The sequence below is a fragment of the Rutilus rutilus genome, assembly GCF_951802725.1.
Source record: "Rutilus rutilus genome assembly, chromosome: 6".
Taxonomy (NCBI): domain Eukaryota; kingdom Metazoa; phylum Chordata; class Actinopteri; order Cypriniformes; family Leuciscidae; genus Rutilus; species Rutilus rutilus.
Genome location: NC_140214.1, coordinates 5,044,784 through 5,067,339, shown reverse-complemented (window position 1 = coordinate 5,067,339; position 22,556 = coordinate 5,044,784). Strand labels below are relative to the sequence as shown.

Here is a 22,556-nt window from a genome sequence, read left to right as displayed (position 1 = left end):
TATGGATGTTCTGAAAATGTTGTTCTCAAAACGTTCTCTCACACTGTTATGAGAACGTTCAAATAAAAACAATCATGAAGGCGTTCCAAGAACGTCTATAGAAGTTTTTTCTCAACATCATGAGAATGCATATCAAATAATGTTAAAAGACCATTTTATAAAAGTTATTTAAAGACCATTTTATTTTAACATTTACAAAATGTGAAAGTTGTGGGAACATTCTCTGTTAGTTGGGCAGATATATAGAAAGAAACATACAAATTTTGCAGTTACACTGGTTCTGCTAAATGTCTCACAAGATTAACATACAAAATTCATACTGTGTTCATTTGGAGTCCTGTAGCGAACCCAACCGTATCCCCTGTGTGTTAAATGGAAGTGCGCAGCCGTTTGTAAATTGAATGTGTGAAGCTTATGGGTGTCATAGTCATTTTAGCTGTACAAAAATAGCCAATGCTGCTTCACATTGCACTTTGTCATTATTATAGTTATTTAGCGGCTAATGAATCAGAAGTCTTGCACATTTAGAAAACAGATTATTGGATTATTCCGCAATGCAAAATAAGGTGGATAGCGTCAGTCTCAGACAACTGCACATAAAAAGGGCAAGACAGGCAGAAATTGTGTAAAGCTGGGACTAAAGCTACAGGTTTTTTGTTTGTTTGTTTGTTTGTTTGTTTGTTTGTTTGTTTGTTTGTTTGTTTGTTTGTTTGTTTGTTTGTTTTTTAGTCCACCTGAAGTTCACACCAGTGCACTAGATTAACTATATTCACAAGGTTGGTGTCACCAGAGTTTAGCTGGAGTCAGTAAACTAGAAACTAGAAGCTTTATTATTAACTTATTATAATCTGCTTTATTATTTTCTATAGTCTGCCACTATATCTAAGTATTGCAGTAACTGTTTTATGATAACCCCGCCCCTAAATGACACTTAAAAACAAACTGAACTGTGGTTGGTCACTTTATATGTCAATCAGACCATCACTTCCTGTCTGCGTGGGGCGTGGGGCGTGGGGCGTGGGGGGGGGGGGGGTTCCTGGCCAAAATATGCTGCAATGAGGACTTCCTACTGCAGAACTAAAGTCTTCTAACTGCTAACATTAACCTTGACAGTAACAAATACAAATCTAATGAGTTTCACAAAACCTGTTATTTATCGACAGACAAAAGTCCTTCAGGTCAATGTGGAGAATAGTCTGATCTCAAATTCTGTGGCAGACAGAAACGCTCCATCCCGTGCAATCTGAAAGAGAGGATATAGAAAGATATGACAACAGCACAAAGATAAACAAATAGTGTTTATACATAAGTTAAAGATAAGTGCTAAACAAGACGCATCATGTAGATTTAAACTCATACTGTATTTCAATCAATTTGAATAATGAAACCATGTTAATACTAACGTGCTCCTCTCGGTGTCTGTGCTTACAGTTGCTGTCAGAAATGAAAAACAATTTTTAAAAAGTGGGAATAAAGCATTTTTTTATTAATTATTTGATGGACTTATAATACCTGGTTTTGGGAAAAGGAAAGAAAAAAATTGACAAAATGTTTAGAAATACAAAGAATTCAACTGTTATGTAAATACATTTGTTACACTTCTTTCAACAGTCCACTTTAGACATTCTACTAACTATGAGTAACTTTGCAACTTGTCAACTAACACTTAGTATTAGCAGACTGTATGGTTAGGGTTATGATTAGGGTTAGGGTGAGTAGAATAAGTTGACGTAGTTGCAAAGTTATTTATAGTCAGTAGAACGTCTGTTGTGGGAAAATAAAGTGTTAGCGGATATTAAGCAGACAGTCTACTAATACTCTAATGATGATTGCTAGCTGACATGTAGTTGCAAATTTAGAATGTCTAAAGTGGAGTATCGAAAGTGTTATACATTTATAATCATATAATCAGGCCATGACAGAAAATATAAATCCTGATTAATATTTTACTTATCAAACTGGTTGCTCTCAAATATTTATGTGGTCACAACTGCTGTCAAAGAATAAAAGAATAAAATTATTTATTATGAATTTATCATAACCACCAGTAAGAGTCTGCATTACTTGGTTTTGGTGCAGTGACAGTGAGAACAACATGTGGATCTTCAAGAGAGACATCAGGAACTGAACAAAGAAAAAGATGCAAACATTTTTTAGCCTTATCCCCTTAATTGTCCAGCAGGAAAACCTATAAAGATTTGATTAGTGAATGAGTTTTACCAGTGACCGTGAGTTGAACAGAAACCTGGAGATCTCCAGCAGAGCAGAAGTACCATCCAGAATCACTGAGTCTCAGTCCAGTCATCAACACAGTGAAGGAGCTTCTCCCATCATCACTGATCTGGACTGATGAATTCTGGGATGTGTCAGTCCTCTTCTCAGTGTAACAGCTCTTATCTTTATATCTGCACCACTGTTTGAGTTTACTCTTATATCCAGAGCTGTAGAAACACTGGACACTGACATTATCACCTTCATGTCCAGATACACTGCTGTTCATCACAGACACATCAGGAGCTGAACACACAGACACGAGTCATTGAGATTTATTAGGAATCAGGTTCATAATTATTCATCTGAATGTGAAACTCATCTCATACCTGATTGAACTGTGAGAAGAAGCTGCTCTGTTTCATCCACTTGAAATAAATCTTCAATCTCCACACCACACCAGTAAGATCCAGTGTCTTCATGCTGCAGGTTTCTCATAGTCACAGTAAAGAAACTCTGATCTGGATGATCGATTACAGACACGTTTCCTTTGGTTTCATTAGCATATGCCAGAATAGAGCAGTAATAGTATGATGATTTTGCATGAAAGCACCAGTATTTCTTGTCTTCTGTGTATTTCCTGTCATAATAACATGGAATAATGACAGATCCTCCAGTCTGAACCGTTAACTTTCTGTTTGCTGATCCTGTTGTGCATTCAGGACCTGCGCGAAGAAAAGATCAACAATCATGACTAAAACCATAAAGAGTCATTGTAACTTTTTGTCAAAGCTTATGAATGGATGATGTGGAGATTATGTTTGCATGCCTGTAACATTTATGTTTATATTTTTAAAAACCTACACATTCATAAAGAATATGAATAAATTAAAAACAAAAAGAGAGAACACTTGCCTCTTATGAGCCAAAGAAAAATCAAAATGAACTGCATGACGGTGAGGATCCGCTTGTGAAAGCGTCGTGATAATGTTTCTTCGCTGATCATCTCTGAACTCTAAAATAATAAACTTCCTCTTGTCTTCTCAGAATAGGCTTCACGGTTCCTCACACCATGAGGTGAAACGTCACTGACTCTCTACATAGGTGGCGTTATCACTTGGCATTAACATACGATCACTGTGAATTGATCAAGCAGATCAGATTATCAGTCAATCAGGACTTATCAACATAAAGTGGCTTCTGTAGCTGGATAAATGATCGGATCCCTATTTCCAGTGTAATATTTAGGCCCTGGTGCAAAGTCGACCTGAAGTGGTGGGGTTTCTTTTTAAATTTATTTTCAGTTATTTCAAATGTCATAAAACTAAGAGATGGAGATTCCACATTGCATAGATTCTATGATCGAAATGGTAAAAAGAGACATATGGGTCCAAAATATTGCCAGATCTGGTGGGAAAATTGTGTGTCCTTTACAGGGAACTTACGGGTGCTAAAGCAAAATTTCAACTATATACTCCATCTTCAGTTCTCTCCTATACACACCAAGCTACATGCAGCGATTCCCGTGACGTTGATCTGTGATTGAATGCTGATATGATATGGCTATATTTCATTTACATTACACAGATCACAATGCGTCCTCGAACTACCTCTGTATCTGGCAAACACAGATCAGATAATATTCTGATGACAACTGCGTTTACACGTGTCTTTTCAATGTGTACGTGGGCAACATCTGGATACAGGTCACATGATTATGCCAAGTGCACCAAGCCCAGTGTTGCCAGATTGGAAATGTCCAATCATCGCACCAGAAGCTTTGAAGAAAATTATCGTACACGAGTCAAACGTACAGAAAACAGCTATTTATCTAGACCAACAACTTTTTGACATGACCTGCAAATTACCACAATAGATAAATAACTAGGTGTACCTTAGTGGGAAGGTCCAAACTCCACCTCTGAGTCATTTAGAGTGTCTGTAATGAGCCGATTCGTGGCTTTGTTTTGATGAGGTTGACTTTTGAAAAAACACGCTCACATGATGGATTTGAATGGGGAAACACGAGAACATCAAGGGCAAACTTTCCTAATTCGCTGAACATGGTTACCCTCAATGAAATCCTCCAAAGTAGAGATATGGTGCCAGAATTCATCAACATGCATTGCCTTTGTATTTTTGCTTAAAGCTACGAGTGGCAATCGCCTCCACTGGTCATCGATGGCTTGGAGACGGTCTGCGTCTGTCATGTCAATTAACCGTGGCACTTGCTGCATGAGGGGAAGCAAAGACAGATGCTCGGCTCATATCTTGGCATCAGTCGCAGCGGCAGGGGAGAGGCACATGATTTGGGTCAAGAGGGCATCATCAAAGTCAAACCGTTTCTTGATTTCTCCGCAGGCAACCCGGAGAAAATTCTGAGAGAGCACATGAAAATCTGTCAAGGTGGCTGCTGTAATCTTAGTCTGCTGGACATGGTGCATCACTTTTACACCCAAGTACAGCGTGTTTAATGGTCTGAGCTTTTGGCTGATTCAAAGAAGTGCGCAGAACATAGTCTCTGTCCATGAAGGTGAGAAGAAGATCTGTGCGGGTTTCACACACCTTGCTCTTCAATGAAGTAATCACCACCTTTTCACAAAATATTGATTAAGGTCTGTGAATTTAGGTAGCGCCCACTCTAGAAAATAGTAGTACAGGCGAAGAGACTCATCATTAAGGGAGTGAAAAGTATTCTCCGCAGCGGTCAATCTGGCCTCGAGCCACTGGTCCATGAAAAAAAGCCGGAGGGCTTTCCACTGGGCCGAGACACATTTCACAACTTCGCTCAATGACAGCCATCTGGTCTGGGAGGGCTTCAGTAGTTTGTGCGGTTCAACATGGCAAAAGTCTTGAAATTCTCTGAGCTGTGCGAGACGTTTTGCACTATTTTTGAAATATTCATAAATGTCTCTGGCTAAATCCTTGCACCTGCGTGCTGAGAAAGCTGCAATCGCACAGAGTGACACACACACCGCTGCACTGTGATGCCTGGCAGATCATTTCTAAGGCGGCTGGAGACAGAATTGTTTTTTCCCATCATTGTATTGCAACCATCCAACCCAAACCCCACTATGTTTTCGATAGGTACATCTGCATCGGTGAATGACTTCATCATTTCGCTGTGAACGCCCCTTCAGTGGAAAACTGTCTCTGTTGGTCTGAATAGATCTGCACCAGTTTCTTTGTGCGACCAAGGCTCATGTGCTGAGCTGTTTTTGAATCTTTAAAAACATCTTTTAAGACCCGACCAAATGGTCAGAGGTCCTCAATGCTATTGTGCTCTGCCATGAACCCTGTTAGCTTGATCTCTGCATTTTTCACTGCTGTATCTAGCTGTTCACTCTCTGACGGTTTCTGTAGCAAATGGGCTATGGATCTTTGAGCTGGGACTAGACTTTTCTGTTTTTCCGATTTTTCGTGATTTTTTAAAACAGTGATTTCAGCCACCATGTGCACATTACAACACCAGCAGAAGGCTTTGGTGTCATTGCCCGAAACAGGTCTTAGCCATCCTGCAAAACCAGTGTCCTTTTCCCACTCAGTTCTGTATGTTTGCTGTCGGTGCTTACTTTTAGGCTGCTCCATAGACTCTGCCTTCCTCTTCGCCTCATCTTGTCTTCACCTTCCTTTTCAGCACTAATTTTCTTACTCATTACTTTAGTATTGCTTTACTATCGACCTCTTGGAAACAACTGACATAGCGCCGCAGCAAGAACGTTACCCTGTGTTGTGCACGTGAGAGAGAGTCAATCGCCACGATGATTGGCCGAGAAGACGTAACGTGATTATTTTTATTTTTTTATTTTTTGTGTGAGATGAGATGGAAGGCATGCGTAACACCACGTTTACAACACACATTCTTCATGATGGTAAATGTAGGATCTACAGCAACGATCATCATTTGAAATGTCACAAGATTCTGAAATATTTCTGAAAGAAAACATTTTTTTTCATAATTGATCGTACATCGCACAGAGGTCAAAATTATCGTACAAATATGATCGTACGTCTGGCAACACTGACCAAGCCCTACATTACATATGCATAAAGCTGTGGCATAGAGGCTGGAGACTTATTCATCACAGACCATAATTTCTTTATTTTTGTAGATGTTTTTAATGCATTTTAAAATATACAAAACAAGTCTGAAAATAAATTGATAATGTACACCTAAATATTTACATACCATTTATCTTAACTATTTAGTGATTTGCATTATTATTTATTTGCTATTATTAGATTATTGTGGGGGAGAAAATAACAAAACACAAAAAAAAAAAAAAAAAAACATACATAACAAATAACAATTTTTAAAAAAAATTGACATTACAACTTTGCAATATGAATGCTTTATGCTTTTTACGATCAACAGTTTTCACACAAATTTAATTCTTTACTAACCCCTATACAGTGAAATAACCGAATCTTTTCAGAGTAAACCACTTGGTTTGTACATGGAAGTACTGTACTATTACTGTTACCACTAGGAAAACTAAATTAATATTTTTTTTTTATAAATTGGTAATAAAAAAATAAATAAAAAGGTTTTCCTTGTTTTCCATGTGTAATAATGCATGGAACAAAAAAAGTATGTTAGCCTGTTTCAAGTTCAGCGCTGTTGTGTTCATATTTTCTCAGGAACATGCACCTGTGATAAAGAAATTAAACAATGAGATGAAATCACATGTTCAGTGTCTGTGTAAAACATCATGTGATCATTAACTTTAACAAACCTGTAACTTCTCACTGTGTGTGCACAGAGCTGTAGGTCACCTCGTCCTCCACTGATACTGGGCTAAACTGGAGATATGAAAGATGATTAAGAAGAATACTGACAATTACATTACAGGACAAATCTCTGTGCATGTTCTTGTGAGTTCACTTACTGCTTTAGTTTCAGTTTTAGGTCGTACTGTCACAGAGCTGTAAGTCACGTCATTCTCTGCAGCCGCTGATGATGAACGGACACTGTTTCCCTGTGAATAATTATAAACATATCTTATTATAAATAATGAGTCTCTCAGTTATGAGTTTTAACTCAAATCGGTTGTCAGCTCAAACCTACCGCGTCACTGTCTACATCTCTGGTCATCTCTGTATTGTGGGTGTTATTTCTGTCTGTTAGTGAGAAAACAAATGATGTTATCAGTCTTTCCATTAGACAGTTCTTAGACATCAGCATCAAGTTTATGTGCAAAGCTTCTAGATGCACAGCTGATCAAACACAAAGGGTGCTTTCACACAAGCACTTTTGGTGAGCAAACGGGTTCAATTGACATCAGAGTTTGATTTGTTTGGATGATGTGAACGCTGTTCTCCTCATTTTCCTGACAAGCGTGACTGATGCACTGCAAGCAGAGAGAATGTATATCTCATTTCTGCTGAGAGGCTGTTCACTGCAGAGCCATGTGTGAGTGTGAAGTCCAGCTCCTCCTCTCTGAATGTAATTTGGGCCTAATGGGTGGAGCTACAGTATAATATCCAACCACACTCTAACCCAACCTATATCTCCATCCCTCCACCCATTAGACGTCCAGAGAGGTGGAGCTGGACGTCATGACTCTGCAGTGAGCACCACTTGTTTCTGCTAGCCTTCAGGACAAATGGACTCCTGTGATCTTTAGAACATTTGCAGTACATTGATAGACACATTGATGTGCTGACAGCCTGACACTTTGAAAACAAACCCAAAAGTTTAAAAGCGTCTCCGGTTACCTAACGTAACCTCGGTTCCCTGAGAGGTGGGAACGTGACACTGCATCATCAAAGCTGTAGGACTATGATCAGTCAATCATCCAGATTAATTCTATACATGACAGATCAACGCTCTGAGGCGGGGAGCTGCATTATGAGAGTGAGCGAGTGGCTGAAGCTCAATGCTTTATGGAAGGTAGACCACCGTTCTGAGGTGGGGGGCTGCTTACTGCTTATGAGTGAGTGAGCGATCGAAGCGCTTCGTCCTCTGTGCATATCAGGTCACAGCACTGAGATTTGTGGACGGCATACCGCTGTTCTGAGACAGAGGGCTGTTTATTATGTTATTATCGTGCTCTTGAGTTGTTTCATATTCAAATAATGTAATATGAACACAAACCGGCTGAGGCAGCAATCGAACTCTGGTTTTGATCAGGCAGTCGAAAATCAAGTGTGAAAGCACCCTAAATGATTGATGGAATCTGTCATATTAAGAAAATGTATCAATACTTACTGCGCTTCTTTCTCAATATTATGATTGACACAACCACAACCACCATCAGCAGCAATAGAACAACAACTGGAATCCACGCCTCCAGATACCCATAATGCCTGTGATCATGAACAAATCATGAAAAAGGTATTCAGTTCATCCTATAATTTGCTCATACTGTATATATATATACATACACACATATTTATTTACATTATTTGCTACACTATATTTCTAAACTAAATATCTGAATTGCTTTGCGCTGTTCAAATGACCTTAACAGCTTGTTGTGGTTCTAAACCATTTCACACCAACCCCAGTTGCAGTTCAACTGCAGTTCTGCTCAAATTAAAATAGATACAGGCAACAGCATATGTAAAAGAAGATGATGGCCTCACCCATGTAGCTACTGTTTTACTGTAGCCTATTTTTTGCTACACCAGTTACAGTCGAAAAATGAAAATAAATCCTGTAGCAGGATCAAAAACGGTGCACGCTTACGTTAACACTTACATTTCAAACAATAAATCTATTATTTACATTGTCTCAGGTTAGAATGAATGTAAATTTTTTTATATTATTGATTGCTATCAGGATGTGAAGAGAGTTTCAACCAGAATAACAAGAAGTGTTTATGAAAAAAAAAAAAAAAAGCCTACCCTACCTTTAACCCTGGACCAAACCCCGGATACATGGAAACCTGGGTTATTTTCTTTCATGTTTCACACTGCTTCTAATTAACAAATAATCCAAATGCCACTTCACCCTGTACACTAAATCCTGGGTTAATGTCCTTGCATATTTGTGGAGTCAGTGTCACCAATTGGACAAAATCCGCAAAGGATATGTTTGCATAAAATGTTCTAGCAATGCGCATCCTCATATTATATAGGCCTATAGCCGAGGAAGGCTATAGAGCAGTGGTTTTCAACCTTTTTAAATAGTTATCAACAGAGTCACTGAAAAGGACAAATGCAGATGTTTCTTCATCTACGAGTAAGGATAAATCTTCAGCAATGCCTGACATCAAAAAGACTAAAGATAAAGTTAAATGAAGAAAACAAAGTTTAGCGCTATAGTCTTCACATATGTGGGAGAGGAGAAGAAGCAACTTTGTTTTGCTCAAATTAAGCTTTACATTATTTCGCTTATTTTAGCTTTACACATTGTTTTACCAGAATAAGATTCACGTCAAGTCTGATTTCCACTTGCAACTTTCTTCTCTTCAACCCGACATACAGTGCTTAGTAAACAACGCCAACCTTTGCATTAGGTAAGTCACAAAGATTTTAGTTTATAAGGTCTTTGGTCTATGTTGTGTCCTAGAGTCTCTTGAGGCTCGGCCTGGTTCCACAGGTGTGCTTTAGAGGATGTTAAACACCCTTAAATGAAACCAAGAGCACCCTCAGTTGAAGCTGTTATAATAGGATATTGGCAAAACAGATTTGGCAAACGCTCCAGTGCATATTTGTGTTTGCTCTCTGGAGAGCTTCAAATTTTCTATTTACAATGTGCTTTTGCAGTGTTCAGCAATATAGCCACAAGTCCTCATTAACCAACGCAACACAAATAGTCGGGTCAGTTAAAATTCTTGCGCTGGGCCATGGAGACGTACGTGTTTGGGGTCGTGATTTGGAAAAGATTGGGATCCACTCCTAGAGGATGTGAAGCTAGCTTGAAACAAATGTTTTTTCAACGGGTGGTGTTTCCGTGACTGTCCAAAGCACGTGAATATGAGGCACGATTGACTTTCGGTTGCCAAGCATGAAAGTGATTGGTTGCTAAGCATCTAGACATTCACTGCATTGTTTCACACTGCCAAACGCTTTTTACCCTTGGGTAAAAGAGGTAACCCAGCTTTTAGATTAAAAGTATGAAACGTTCTTTTACCCAGTGTTAAAAGCGATGTTTAGAACAATGATGTTTATCCTCATCCGATGGACAATATTCCATCTTTAATAAAGTTAAAAAAGCATAATAATTTCTGTATAGTTAATTTAAAAGTTCTAATCTGTTTTTCATGTTTTAATTTAAGCAATAAACATCCTATTTCAATACTCATTCTGCCGCTCTTCACTGTTTGTCGTTTGATCGTTGTTAATTGGTTTTGTAGATGAGAGAGCTGCATTTCTGCTAAGAAACAACAGAGAGAAATTAAACAAAATTAATCTGATCAGAAAACTAAAGTAAAGACAAAAGATAAGTAAAGACAACACCACACACAAAAATCAATTAAATGTTCAGAAAGACAATAAATTCAACTCTGTTACACGGACAGCTAAGCATCTAATCAAGACCATGACAGAAAATATAAAACTTACATTTAATTAGTTACTAACCTGTTTCTCTCAGATGCTTCTGTGGTCACAGATGCTGTCAAAAAGAAATTAAGAAAATATTACAATAATTTATGACTTTGTCATACACCAACAAGAGTCTGTATTACCTGGTTTTGGTGCAGTGACAGTGAGAACAGGAACATGTGGATCTACAAGAGAGACATCCGGAACTGAACATGCTATTTTAGCGAAAGATGCAAACTTAATTTTGTCTTTTTTCCTAGCAGGAAAACCTATAAAGATTTGATTAGTGAATGAGTTTTACCAGTGACCGTGAGTTGAACAGAAACCTGGAGATCTCCAGCAGAGCAGAAGTACCATCCAGAATCACTGAGTTTCAGTCCAGTCATCAACACAGTGAAGGAGCTTCTCCCATCATCACTGATCTGGACTGATGGATTCTGGGATGTGTCAGTCCTCTTCTCAGTGTAACAGCCCTCATCTTTATATCTGCACCACTGTTTGAGTTTATTCTTATATCCAGAAGTGTAGAAACACTGGACACTGACATTATCACCTTCATGTCCAGATACACTGCTGTTCATCACAGACACATCAGGAGCTGAACACACAGACACGAGACATTTGAGATTGTGATTTATTATGAATCAGGTTCATAATTATTCATCTGAATGTGAAACTCATCTCATACCTGATTGAACTGTGAGATGAAGCTGCTCTGTTTCATCCACTTGAAATATTCCTCCAATCTCCTCAACACACCAGTAAGATCCAGTGTCTTCATGCTGCAGGTTTCTCATAGTCACAGTAAAGAAACTCTGATCTGGATGATCGATTACAGACACTTTTCCTTTGGTTTCATTAGCATATGCCAGAATAGAGCAGTAATTATATGCTGATTTTGCATCAAAGCACCAGTATTTCTTGTGTTCTGTGTATTTCCTGTCATAATAACATGGAATAATGACAGATCCTCCAGTCTGAACCGTTAACTTTCTGTTTACTGATCCTGTTGTGCATTCAGGACCTGCGCGAAGAAAAGATCAACTTTAGTTTGACTTATTTGTCAATGTTAATGACAAAATAATCATATTTACATACACATGCTATACACCATTTCTTTTAAGTATCAGTAAAAAAAAAAAATATATATATATATATATATATATATATATATGTATGTATATATTTAATACATAGGCAACACAAGACTTTTTTTTAAATCAAGATCAAGTCAAAATCAATATGAATGTATAAGGTATTTGTCTAACTAGTCAACATTTCTTTCAAAGGCACTTTTTATCTTCACTATCATCTTAAATAGTCCAGTGGCATGACAAATTATTTCTCTATTAATAAAAGTCTGTATTATAAAATAAATACTGCAAAATGCTGTTTGAAATAGTTTTAGCTGGAGTATAGTATGTCATACAGCAGAACATGCCAACTAACCGTATGAAGAAACTCAACACTTACCTGTTATAAACCAAAGGAAAAACACAATGAACTTCTTCAAACTGACATTCCTTCTGGAAAAAAGTTGCAATGTTTCTTCTCTCTGCATCATCTTTGCGTACGTCTTCTTTTCCCTTTCTCAATACTACAGACACAGCTTATCACTCAAGAGGGTTTGCCTATGATTTAAAGCTCTAGCTGTATTAGACTCTCACTTCCTGTATCCGTACTCTGTGGATGCTTGTGTCAAAAAACTTTATTTAGAATAAAATGTCATAATGCTTGATTGCAAATGTTAAAAAAAAATCACAAATGCATCACCTGGACAAGAAGTCTAAAAATATTTTGAAAATAATGATTTACTTTTACGTGCAATGCAGTCGACATAAAAGCGGTTCCTTCTGGTATTACTGGGTAGTGGCGATGTTTCCTTATCTACTGTAGTTCTCATTTTACACTTACAGAACTACTGCAGTCGGTCACACCATAAATGGGTAGTGTGTGGTCAACACTTGTAAGCAAAAGAATAGACAGCAGGGGACAAACAAACTCAATTAAAGATTTTAATACAGCTTGAAATAAAATGTGAATAAAGCACTTTTTCAGTACAGAATTTAATAATGGAAAAAACACAACAAGACAAAAATAACAAGAGTGAGACACTCAGTACTTCCCTTCTTCTAAAATCATTCACAAGTGTTTCACACATTTCCTTCACTTTGTTAAACAGCGCTTAGTAAGAACACGTCCATTCCACACTACACTACTCACTCATAACAAGTCTTGTACAAAAGCTGTGTTTTTACCATAATTACTAGATGACAATCCGTGACGTTCTACTCAAAGCTGTTCTCGGACTCGGATTATGCGTTTCTATGGCAGCGCTATCAACGCCAAAATGAATCTGCAGCAGTCAGGTGGTACAGCAGTCACATGCTACAAGTCAGAGCTTTCAGAGTTTACAAGTTGGAATCTCGTAATTACGATATTTCCGAATCCACCTTTACTTACAGACAGATAAGCATGAAATACACAACATGAAAAATGCATTGAAATGAAAGATTATACTCCATTTAACTGTTAAATGTGAAGAAATGTCAAATATAACCCCAGTTTCTCGATTCTGCAGGTCTTTCATTGACTAGAGTCATAGTGTCCATCTGCTCACTTTAAATTCTCCATCATCAGAATGTCCATGAGTTGTTTCCCATCACGAGGCTCCTCTGGTTAGAGCATTTGGACCTGCTGAGCTGGAGCATTCAGGAAAATCACTGACGTGTTCTTATAGTCTCCTTCTCTCCATGGACACATCTGCAAACAAGCAGAATACTATCAAATACCGCACCCAGAAGACCTTGTCATCAATATTTGCATCATTAAACATCCACTGGTCACCACAAGAGCTTTATAATCGCAATTACCCTTTTTAAATTGCTAGTTTATATCTCACAATTCTGAGGGGAAAAAAAGTCAGTTGTGAGATAAAAAGTGGCAACATTTTTTATTCCGTTTCCATAATAACATGCACCAATGAATCATCCTCAAAGAGACAAGGTGATGTGACTGTTAGATAACAGAGATAAACTGCACTGACTGTGAAATCATCGTTCGTTTCATTTGTCCTTTGATGCTTCTGCTTTTTCTCTGCAAAATGAACCAAAAAAATAGCCGTGAAGCATTATTTCACAGAAAAATTAGAACACAACCTTTTGAGTTTGAGGTTAAATGAAGGAAAACAGGTAGTCTACAAATCCAGAGACATCATTTAAGCTTAGAAATCAGAATGGAGTAATGTTCCAGACGAGTTTGTTAAGTAACCAATAACTTTTTAGGCCACTTAAAACACAAACTTACTATAATGTTTCCGCAACTGCCAAAGTGCCAGAGAGACAGTCATGACCAGAAGTACAACTCCACACACCACAAGAAGAGACTCCCAAACAGGACGGCTGAAACAGACATGATGTGTTAGTCGAATACCAATATTAGTGCTGGTCAAATATCGGGTTCACTTTATTTTGATGGTCCCTTTAACACATTCTACTGACTATAGGTAACGTTGCACCTACATGTCTATTAACTCTCATTAGAGTGTAAGTAGATTATTAGTAGACTGGTGGGATTAGAATAAGTAGTTGCAAAGTTACTTATAGTCAAGTCACCTTCATTTATATAGCACTTTTAACAATATAGATTGTTTCAAAGCAGCTTTACAGTGATAATAGGAAACAAGTAACAGAGATTGTTTGGGCTTTACAGCAGCTCTAGAATAAAGTTATTGTCCAGCTAAAGTTAGTTTTGATTGATTCACTTCCGTTGCAAAGATCATTAGTTATTAACTTAGGGGCCGCTAACAAGACACCGCTCTAACAGAAAACCCTTAACGCACTCCGGCTGCTCATTCGCACATCAACAGTGCCTGGCGGCTCGAGAACGCAAACCTTGAAAAATGGAGAAAAAAAAAGTTCTCTCTACGCAAACTTCAAAAACACGAACCTGTGAGAACGTGTGCACATGCGTATTACGTGTTTAGTCTATAGGTATGCGCGTTTGAATATATATGTGTGCAGGCATGTAGTCTTTCTTTACAAATTGACCTCAACAAATGACTTGTCTGGCCTTAAAAATGTATAATGCAGAATTATTTAGCCATGTGAACTGGAATTATTTTGAGCGTTTTATCTTTGCAGAGTTAAAGGGAAGGAGAAGAGAAGGAGGCCTTCACAGGGGAGAGACTAGTTGACACTTCAGGACTGCGTTGTCGTCGCATCCAGGCGCAGGTCCCTCATCAGATCTGGATCCGTGGGACTGCGGTTAACATCGGGATAAACAGAGAGACTGATATTAGCGTAGACGCCATTCTTCTTATGATGTAACGAGTACATCTGGATTTATGGGAAGTGTTCCCGGTTCCGGCTGACCTAATCTATGCAGCCTAACATTGAATTATCGAAGTTTATAATGTGTTATGTGTATGCCAGGTTAAAGAAATGTGTTTTTAGTCTAGATTTGAACTGACAGAGTGTGTCTGCTTCCCGGACAATGTTAGGAAGACTGTTCCAAAGTTTTGGTGATAAATAGGAAAAGGATCTACCGGCAGCAGTCGATTTTGATGTTCTAGGTATTATCAACTAGCCAGAATTTTGAGATCGCAATAGACGTGAAGGACTATAATGCGTTTATATATAAACTATATAATCTCTATATATATATATATATATGAACTATAGTTCGCTCAAGTACTGAGCTAAACCATTTAGTGCTTTTTATAGTCAGTAGAATGTCTGTTTGAGGAACAATAAAGAGATAGCAGACAGTCTAATAAGAGTTAGCTGACATGTAGTTGCAAAGTTACTTATAGTCAAAAGAATGTTCAAAGGAACCATCAAAATAAAGTGTTACCCAAATATCAACTACTGGTAAAAAAAATATTCATTCATATACTCTTAAAAATAAAAATTTAAAGAACATTCTTCCACTGTAAAGAAGCATTGAGCATTTCCATGGATTTTTATGTTCTTCATGGAACCATCAATGCCAATAGAGAAGAGTGTATTTTTAAGAGTGTATGTGACAGATCTCAGTATTGCTCATTGCTGAAAGCGTTTTATCCCTTCGTGTGAAATCTGCCATGAGGAAATATACAGAGGTCACCTGTGAGGGTCATTTGTACCCATTACAGATGGAGTCCGGACTGTTGTCTTCAGATACTGGACAGGAGACACTGTGGCCCCTGGCACAAGGACAGAGATCAAATGTGACAAAATTGAGCAGAATTTAACTTCAGATCAGTGATGTATGGAAGCCTGTTTCCACACGTAAAAAAAAAAAGAAAAAAAAAAAGGTAATTGTGACTTTTTATCAGACAATTCTGACTTTTCATCTGTATCTGCTGGACCTATCAGACATAATTATTTGTTATATTTAACAATCTTTAAAACCCCTCAACCAACAACAAAACGAGACACCAAGGTATCTGTGGACAACCCCCGGAGAGCAACTAACACCCAGGCATGAAAGCCATTTACCAAAAAGAAAGTGAAAGACTCCACTCTTACTCTATACCCCTTTTGAAACACATATAATGACCATAAAAAAGGACTCTTCCACATTCATTCATAGAACACCCGCTATGAAGGAACGTGCATATCTTCAGAACATTGTGTGTGATTATTACTGTCCTGTATAGTGTATTTTGTATTGTATACTGTATGCATGCTTTATGATAGAACCACCAGTTAATGTAACCTGACCTATACCATGTTATCTACGAATTTGTATTTTGATTATCTAAATGATCATGTATATTATATGTTGATACCTATGCAACATATTAGTATTGCAAGAATAGTTGTCTTTAATAGTTTCTGCATCAACACCCAATCTAGTTACATATACAAATTACCATGCTTGAAGAGAAATAATCGTAAACTTTCCCTCCAAAAGCTTAAGTTACCACAGGCTCATGACCCCTATGAGAGACCATCCTCAGAGGTTAAAGCACACAGATCCCACTTCCTTCTTTTCTGCATCTTCTGGTTGCCGTTATGTGGGCCTCGGCCGGCCCCTCAGGCCTCGACTAATGCCAGCTATGTTTAAACAGTCAGACTAACATCGCAACTTCATCAAAATGTCTTCATTCAACACAGAAGAAATTGATTGCAACTTCCACACCATCGACTAACAAAAGAATCAAGACTTTATCCTGAGACTGCATCCAGACGCTTTTTCAACAGCTAAGGCAATGCAAGTATCGTACAATTAACTAAACTGAGGTTTATTATAAGAGGTGGACCTCTCTTGACAAGGAGCTTTGAAGTCAGAAACTGATGGTTCTGTTTAGATGGTTAAATGACTCATTTCCTTGCTTCATTCCCTGTTTCTGTTTCCAGTTTCATTCACTTTCACTTTCCATTTTGCCCAAGCATGCAGGATTGTGTGTATGTGTTTGTTTAGATAGTTATGTGTTAGTCATTTAGTTAAATAAAATGGTGTACATTCACACAACTAGTGGATTCTGGTCCCTTGCATGTAAAGCAACGTCAATTTAACGATGCTATCACAGCTACATGCTAAGGAAAGAGTTAATTTTCTGTGGCCATAAAAAAATATCCTTTCTGAGAGTTAAGACACGATAAAGTGTTCATTGGATGAACAGATTATTTGATTGTAATATTAAATCAGCTACAAGTCCGAATTGTGAAATATAAACTTGAAATTGCTATTAAGTCAGAAATGCGAGACATAAACTCACAATTAACCTACAAGAAAAGTCAGAACTGAGAGTTATAAACTCAAGTCAGAATTGTGAGATAAGTTCATTAGAATTGAAAAACTCAAATTTCTGACTTTTTTCTTGGCAATTGCAAGTTTATATCTCTCATTTATTTACTTTATTTCTCTCAACTGCAAGTTTATTTCTCGCAATTCTGATGTTAATCCTCACAATTCCGAGTTTATAATGTCCTGCAATTCTGAATTTATATCTAAACTCGTAATTTTAAGAAATCATAAGTCTTAATTGCGAAATAAAAAGTCACAATGAAGTTATTTTCTATTCCCAAACAAACTTCCATCGTGATGCAATGCGGCAGCAACCATACAGCACTTAAAACATGTAGACATCTGACATTGTGACAGCGAGTTTTGCATGCACGTATGTAGTTTGTGATGTTGGCGATAGGCTCTGTGTAACATACGTGTTGTGGCTTGAGGTGTGACTGACACATGAACAGCCCCATGCTGCTGACCGGCTCCACACCAGTACCAGCCCGAGTCTCTCATCTCCAGCTGCGTTAGTGTCACAGTGAACATGCTGTTCTTGTCATCGTGGATGAACACGTTTCTACTGCTGAATGTTCCTTCAGAATCCGTCACCATGCAGGAGTTCCAGTTCCCACTGCGACACCACCGCTTCTCACTGGACCTGCAGTGAAAACAGTAATACAAGGATTTAAAAACAAAATGAATCAGCAAAAAGTTTAGCATAGACAAAAATTGTATTACATATGTATATAAATCTATATTATTAATGCATTACAGCAATGAGAATTTAGTGGAACATGTGCCTAACTGTCATGAAAATAAACGATTTTCATTTATTCATTTTTTGGGGGGTTGAAGGTTACCTGAGGTTCTTACTGTAACGACACTGAACAGTGACACTTCTGCCTTCATCTGCACTCACCATACTGTTCACCACTGACACACCTGCAACAAAACCACCATGAGTTACGCTGACTACTACACCTCTATGACACCTTCACAAACGCTTCAGTGGTTTATAGATTTCATTTAGGGATGCACAAAATATCAATATGTATATCAATATGAGAAACAATCATTTTAAATCAATACAGTCAGCAGAAAAGGTCACATTTCAACATTTGTAGGAGTATTTTAGGAATACTAGGATTTTTTTTTTATTCCCCCACCAAATCATCAAATTTGACCTAGTTTTAAATCAGCATAAACTATTAAATCAGTACAAAAAAAAAAAAAATGTCCACAGTGCAGTAATGTGAATGAGATGAGATTTTCTGCATTATAGTACATAATACAAATATAGAAGGAAATGTAATTGTCATGATAATACTAATATAGGCTATATAGGCTGTATAGGCAAAGGTTTTATCTATCACTATTAGGGTGATCATACGTCCTGTTTAACCAGGACATGTCTGGCCAGGATTTCGAGATCGCCTAAAATGCCCGGGATTCGGCTTTTGCTTTGTACAGTCACCATTCATTATGTTTACATTATTACATACGTAATTATTACACGTACGTGCCAGCTTTGCAGGTCATGCATTCTGCTTCACACGGATCCCGATGGAGACGAAAACACAGGGATTTTCTTAGCAATGCTAAAACGCACATCAACCGATCACTTGTTTAGCGTTCATGTAAACACTACATTCAGATTCACCAATCGGAATTAATTCAGTCCTACTGAATCAAAAGGTGTGCATGTAAACAAAATGAATGGCGACGAGAAAGCAAAAACCGTATCCCGGATATTTTGGGCAATCTCGAAATCCCGGCCGGACATGTCCTGGAATATGGTCACCCTAATCACTATAACATTAACAATAAAAAAAAAATGCTAATTAGCTTTGATAATAAAAATTACTTTTTTGATGATACAAGATATAGTAGTGTGACAGATTTAGCATGGCCTATATTTTAGTTTGTGAAGGTTTAGTTGTATTTTCATTCAAGCGATTTTCTTAACTCACCTTGAATGACGCTGATATAAAGGGAGGCAGTGCTGTCAGAAACCCACATCCCTCCGAGCTCCACCCCACACCAGTACCACCCCGAATCCCCCTCCGTCAGGTTCCGCATGCTCACGGTGAACACATGCTGAGTGGGGTCATCCGCGATCGTCACCCTTCCCTTGACATTAGGGGCTGATGTGGGGTCATCGGTGCGCGCCAGGCTGGAGCAGAAGTCCTTCATCCGGCCGTAGCACCAGTACTTCACGTGGCTGATATACTGCGGGTTATAGTGACACGGGACAGTGACGGATTGACCCTCCAGCACAGACAGATCTCCTACAGTCGTCACGGTGCAGTAGGAACCTAAAAACAGATCGAACCAGATAACGGACAGATAATGATACCAACTTTACAATAAGTTCTCAGTTGTTAACATTAGTTGATGCAATAACTAACATGAGGTAACAATTTTAACATAATTTGTTAACCTTTGTTAATGTTAGTTTGCATTCACAGTGCATTAAAGGTTATAAAAAACTGCATGCATTTTGCAGAAGAACATTGATTTGGTTGTGCTTCGGCTCTGCGTGACTGTGCGGATGAATGTGACCCTTCACAATAGATAATGTTTTACAGGAACTCTGTTGGAGAGCTACATGAAGCAATTTATCAGTTCAACAAAATGCCTTACCAGTTGAATAATAATCAACTGCCAATATTCAGCAGCCATATCACCCTGTAGCCCAAGACTGGTTGCCCACTGAAACTAAGCAGGGTTGAGACTGGTCAGTACCTGGATGGGAGACCTCCTGAGAAAAACAGGTTGAGGTGTAAGTGAGGCCAGAAGGGGGCGCTCACCCTGTGGTCTGTGTGGGTCCTAACGCCCCAGTATAGTGATGGGGACACTACTGTCAAAGAGCACCATCCTTCGGATGAGACGTTAAACCGAGGTCCCTTACTCTCTGTGGTCATTAAAAAAATGATGTAACCCCGACATCCTGGCCAAATTTGCCCCTTGGCCTCTGTCCATCATGGCCTCCTAATAATCCCCATTTACTGATTGTCTTCATCACTGTCTCCTCTCCACCAGTAAGCTGGTGTGTGGTGGGCGTTCTGGCGCAACATCTCCGCGTCACGTTTACAACATTTCACATCCCTGTTTTTTTTCACCATCTCCGAAAAGCCAAGCCAATGTTGATTCTTGTTTTATTACGAGCTCTGTCGCGTTCTCTTTTTGCCAGCAGACTCTCCTCTTTAAATGGGCGATTCCCTGGAGGTTTGAGATTTAGCTGCTCCATGTCAACCTTTCTCACTCGTTGTGAACCAACCTCTGCCACACCAGACACGGGTCAAAGTAGCCGGAGCAACTTCTCTATTTATTTATGACTTACTATTCTGCAATATTGACTTGAATGCACTGACACTATTGGATAAGAGCTGAACTGAGCTGGTTGCTTTATGGGTGAACTGAACTCATTTCACAATTGATTAACTGTACAGTTATTGAACCAAACTGAATCAACACTAAAGTGATTTCAACTGAATAATCTCTGTTTACTATTGTCCTTTTAGAGCTGCTTTAAAACAGAATTGAATTCGGTTCGCATTATAGAATCATTATTTTCCTGTGTATCCCTGATGGTTAATCTGTAAAGCATATATAAACCATATAAATAAAGTTGACGAGACACACACGGGCGAGTGACACAATTTCCTGTGAAAACCACCCAGGTCTAAAATATAAACACTTATAATAGGCAAGACAAAAACATGCTTTGGAAGAAGGAACGATGACTCATGCATTGACTCATTCACATTTTGTTCATTTTAAACAAACAAAAAAAAACTTTAAATAATGTTAACAGATACAACTTTTGATCTTAAAATAATATTAGTAAATGCAGAGATTAACTACATTAATCAAAACTGTAGATGTATTGTTTATTGTTAATGTTAACATTTGTAGTTAACTAATCTTAAATGAAACCTTGTAAGTTGTAAAGTGTTACCGATATTACAAATAAAAGTATTATATTGGATATAAACAGCAATAAAAAAAAAACGAGTTCATGGCAATTCAAATACATTCTTTAATGCAAATATATCATAGTTGTGAGAATTTTGTTCCTTGACCTCAATAGACTCAAAATGTCTCTCCAGTGATACGCATACTTTCTCCGTCTATGAATGCAGATGAACAGAGTGAATGGCTCTTACATCATTAGTACAAATTCAAATTAAATACAATACATTGGTTCGTTCTAACATTAACAATAATGCCAGAATGCTTCTGGTATTATTTACACTCATAAAAGCAAAAAATCTAATAGTCACAAAATGAAAACTTTATCATCATTGCAAGTTCTTTATAAAGCTAAAACTCTTTAGAAATGTTCAATTATTGAAAACTGTAAATATCTTACAATGGCTGCATGAAATGGCCGTTTGTTACTGTGACCAATAGGGCCTGTTTTCACTGTCCAGTTTTTTTATTTTCACTTTTTCCATTTAACTTATGAAATTCAAAACATCCGCAAGCTGTTGTCCATCGGTCTTCCAAAAACTACAATCAAGCATAAAAGGCAAATAACAAAATATAAAATTTTCACATGTATTTTCAACAGACTCTTTTGAAAATGAAAACCTAACTAAAAACATTGTCTTGGGAAAAGTTACACTAGACGACACTCCAAAATACTTGGAATTTAGGGTCACAGCCTTTTCCTTCGTATGAAAACTCAACTAGGAACGCTTTTCAGTTCTGGGTTTTAAAACTGCCAGCAGTTCAATATAATATTCCAAAGAGAGGAAGTTTAAACCCATGACCAATTTTAGCAGCAGAACGGCTTTCTAAACATGTTTCCAAGCTCCCTTCCATATAACACAGTTTTAGGAAATGGTTTCAATGCCTCATTAACATTTGTTTTTGCAAAAGGAATGATAAAAGCTCACCTGGCAGTTCACCAAGAACAAGAATGGTTAGAAGTAGCGGAAGAGTCATCGTTGATAAACCATCGGAGTCCCTCTTTTCTAATGACAGCTGTGGCGAGAAGGAATTTTTCTGCGTTTACTCTCACTTCCTTCTGGCACAACCATATCCAGATGTGGGAGGTTTACCATTTGTTTTCCACACTGCAATTGTGTTCAGTGCAATGCTAATATACGGTGGCCTATAAGCGC

At 37.9% G+C, this 22,556-nt stretch overlaps 2 protein-coding genes across 3 annotated transcripts; both read right to left on the bottom strand.

Annotated features, from left to right (window-relative positions):
* Positions 1-1,032: 1,032 nt before the first annotated feature.
* LOC311292294 (polymeric immunoglobulin receptor-like) lies at positions 1,033-12,556 on the bottom strand. Its single transcript, XM_084411932.1, has 7 exons — positions 12,178-12,556; positions 11,393-11,728; positions 11,006-11,302; positions 2,221-2,517; positions 2,065-2,124; positions 1,404-1,434; positions 1,033-1,243 (listed from the first exon to the last, which is right to left on the bottom strand). The coding sequence occupies exons 1-7, from the start codon at positions 12,266-12,268 to the stop codon at positions 1,180-1,182; spliced, it is 1,176 nt and encodes a 391-aa protein (XP_084268058.1). The 5' UTR covers positions 12,269-12,556; the 3' UTR covers positions 1,033-1,179.
* A 149-nt stretch (positions 12,557-12,705) lies between these two features.
* On the bottom strand, positions 12,706-22,497 carry pigr (polymeric immunoglobulin receptor). 2 transcript variants are annotated; one of them, XM_084411939.1, is made up of 8 exons: positions 22,329-22,494; positions 19,395-19,739; positions 18,285-18,366; positions 17,856-18,082; positions 15,811-15,889; positions 14,011-14,105; positions 13,751-13,800; positions 12,706-13,467 (listed from the first exon to the last, which is right to left on the bottom strand). In XM_084411939.1, exons 1-8 carry the CDS (start codon positions 22,375-22,377, stop codon positions 13,384-13,386), a joined length of 1,011 nt encoding a protein of 336 aa, XP_084268065.1. In that variant the 5' UTR covers positions 22,378-22,494; the 3' UTR covers positions 12,706-13,383. The 2 variants fall into 2 exon arrangements, with proteins under 2 accessions (XP_084268065.1, XP_084268064.1); XM_084411938.1 differs by having other exon boundaries at positions 12,706-13,800; positions 22,329-22,497.
* Positions 22,498-22,556: the final 59 nt, after the last annotated feature.

Coding starts and splice junctions, on each gene's coding strand:
- LOC311292294 (XM_084411932.1), bottom strand. CDS start 12,268: ATGATGCAGAGAGAAGAAACATTGCAACTTTTTTCCAGAAGGAATGTC. Junction 11,303..11,392: donor TCATCTCACAGTTCAATCAG/GTATGAGATGAG, acceptor CTGTGTGTTCAG/CTCCTGATGTGTCTGTGATG. Junction 2,518..11,005: donor TGTTCAACTCACGGTCACTG/GTAAAACTCATT, acceptor CTGTGTGTTCAG/CTCCTGATGTGTCTGTGATG.
- pigr (XM_084411938.1), bottom strand. CDS start 22,377: ATGACTCTTCCGCTACTTCTAACCATTCTTGTTCTTGGTGAACTGCCA. Junction 15,890..17,855: donor CACACCTCAAGCCACAACAC/GTATGTTACACA, acceptor TCCTTGTGCCAG/GGGCCACAGTGTCTCCTGTC. Junction 13,801..14,010: donor GCAGTTGCGGAAACATTATA/GTAAGTTTGTGT, acceptor TTCATTTTGCAG/AGAAAAAGCAGAAGCATCAA.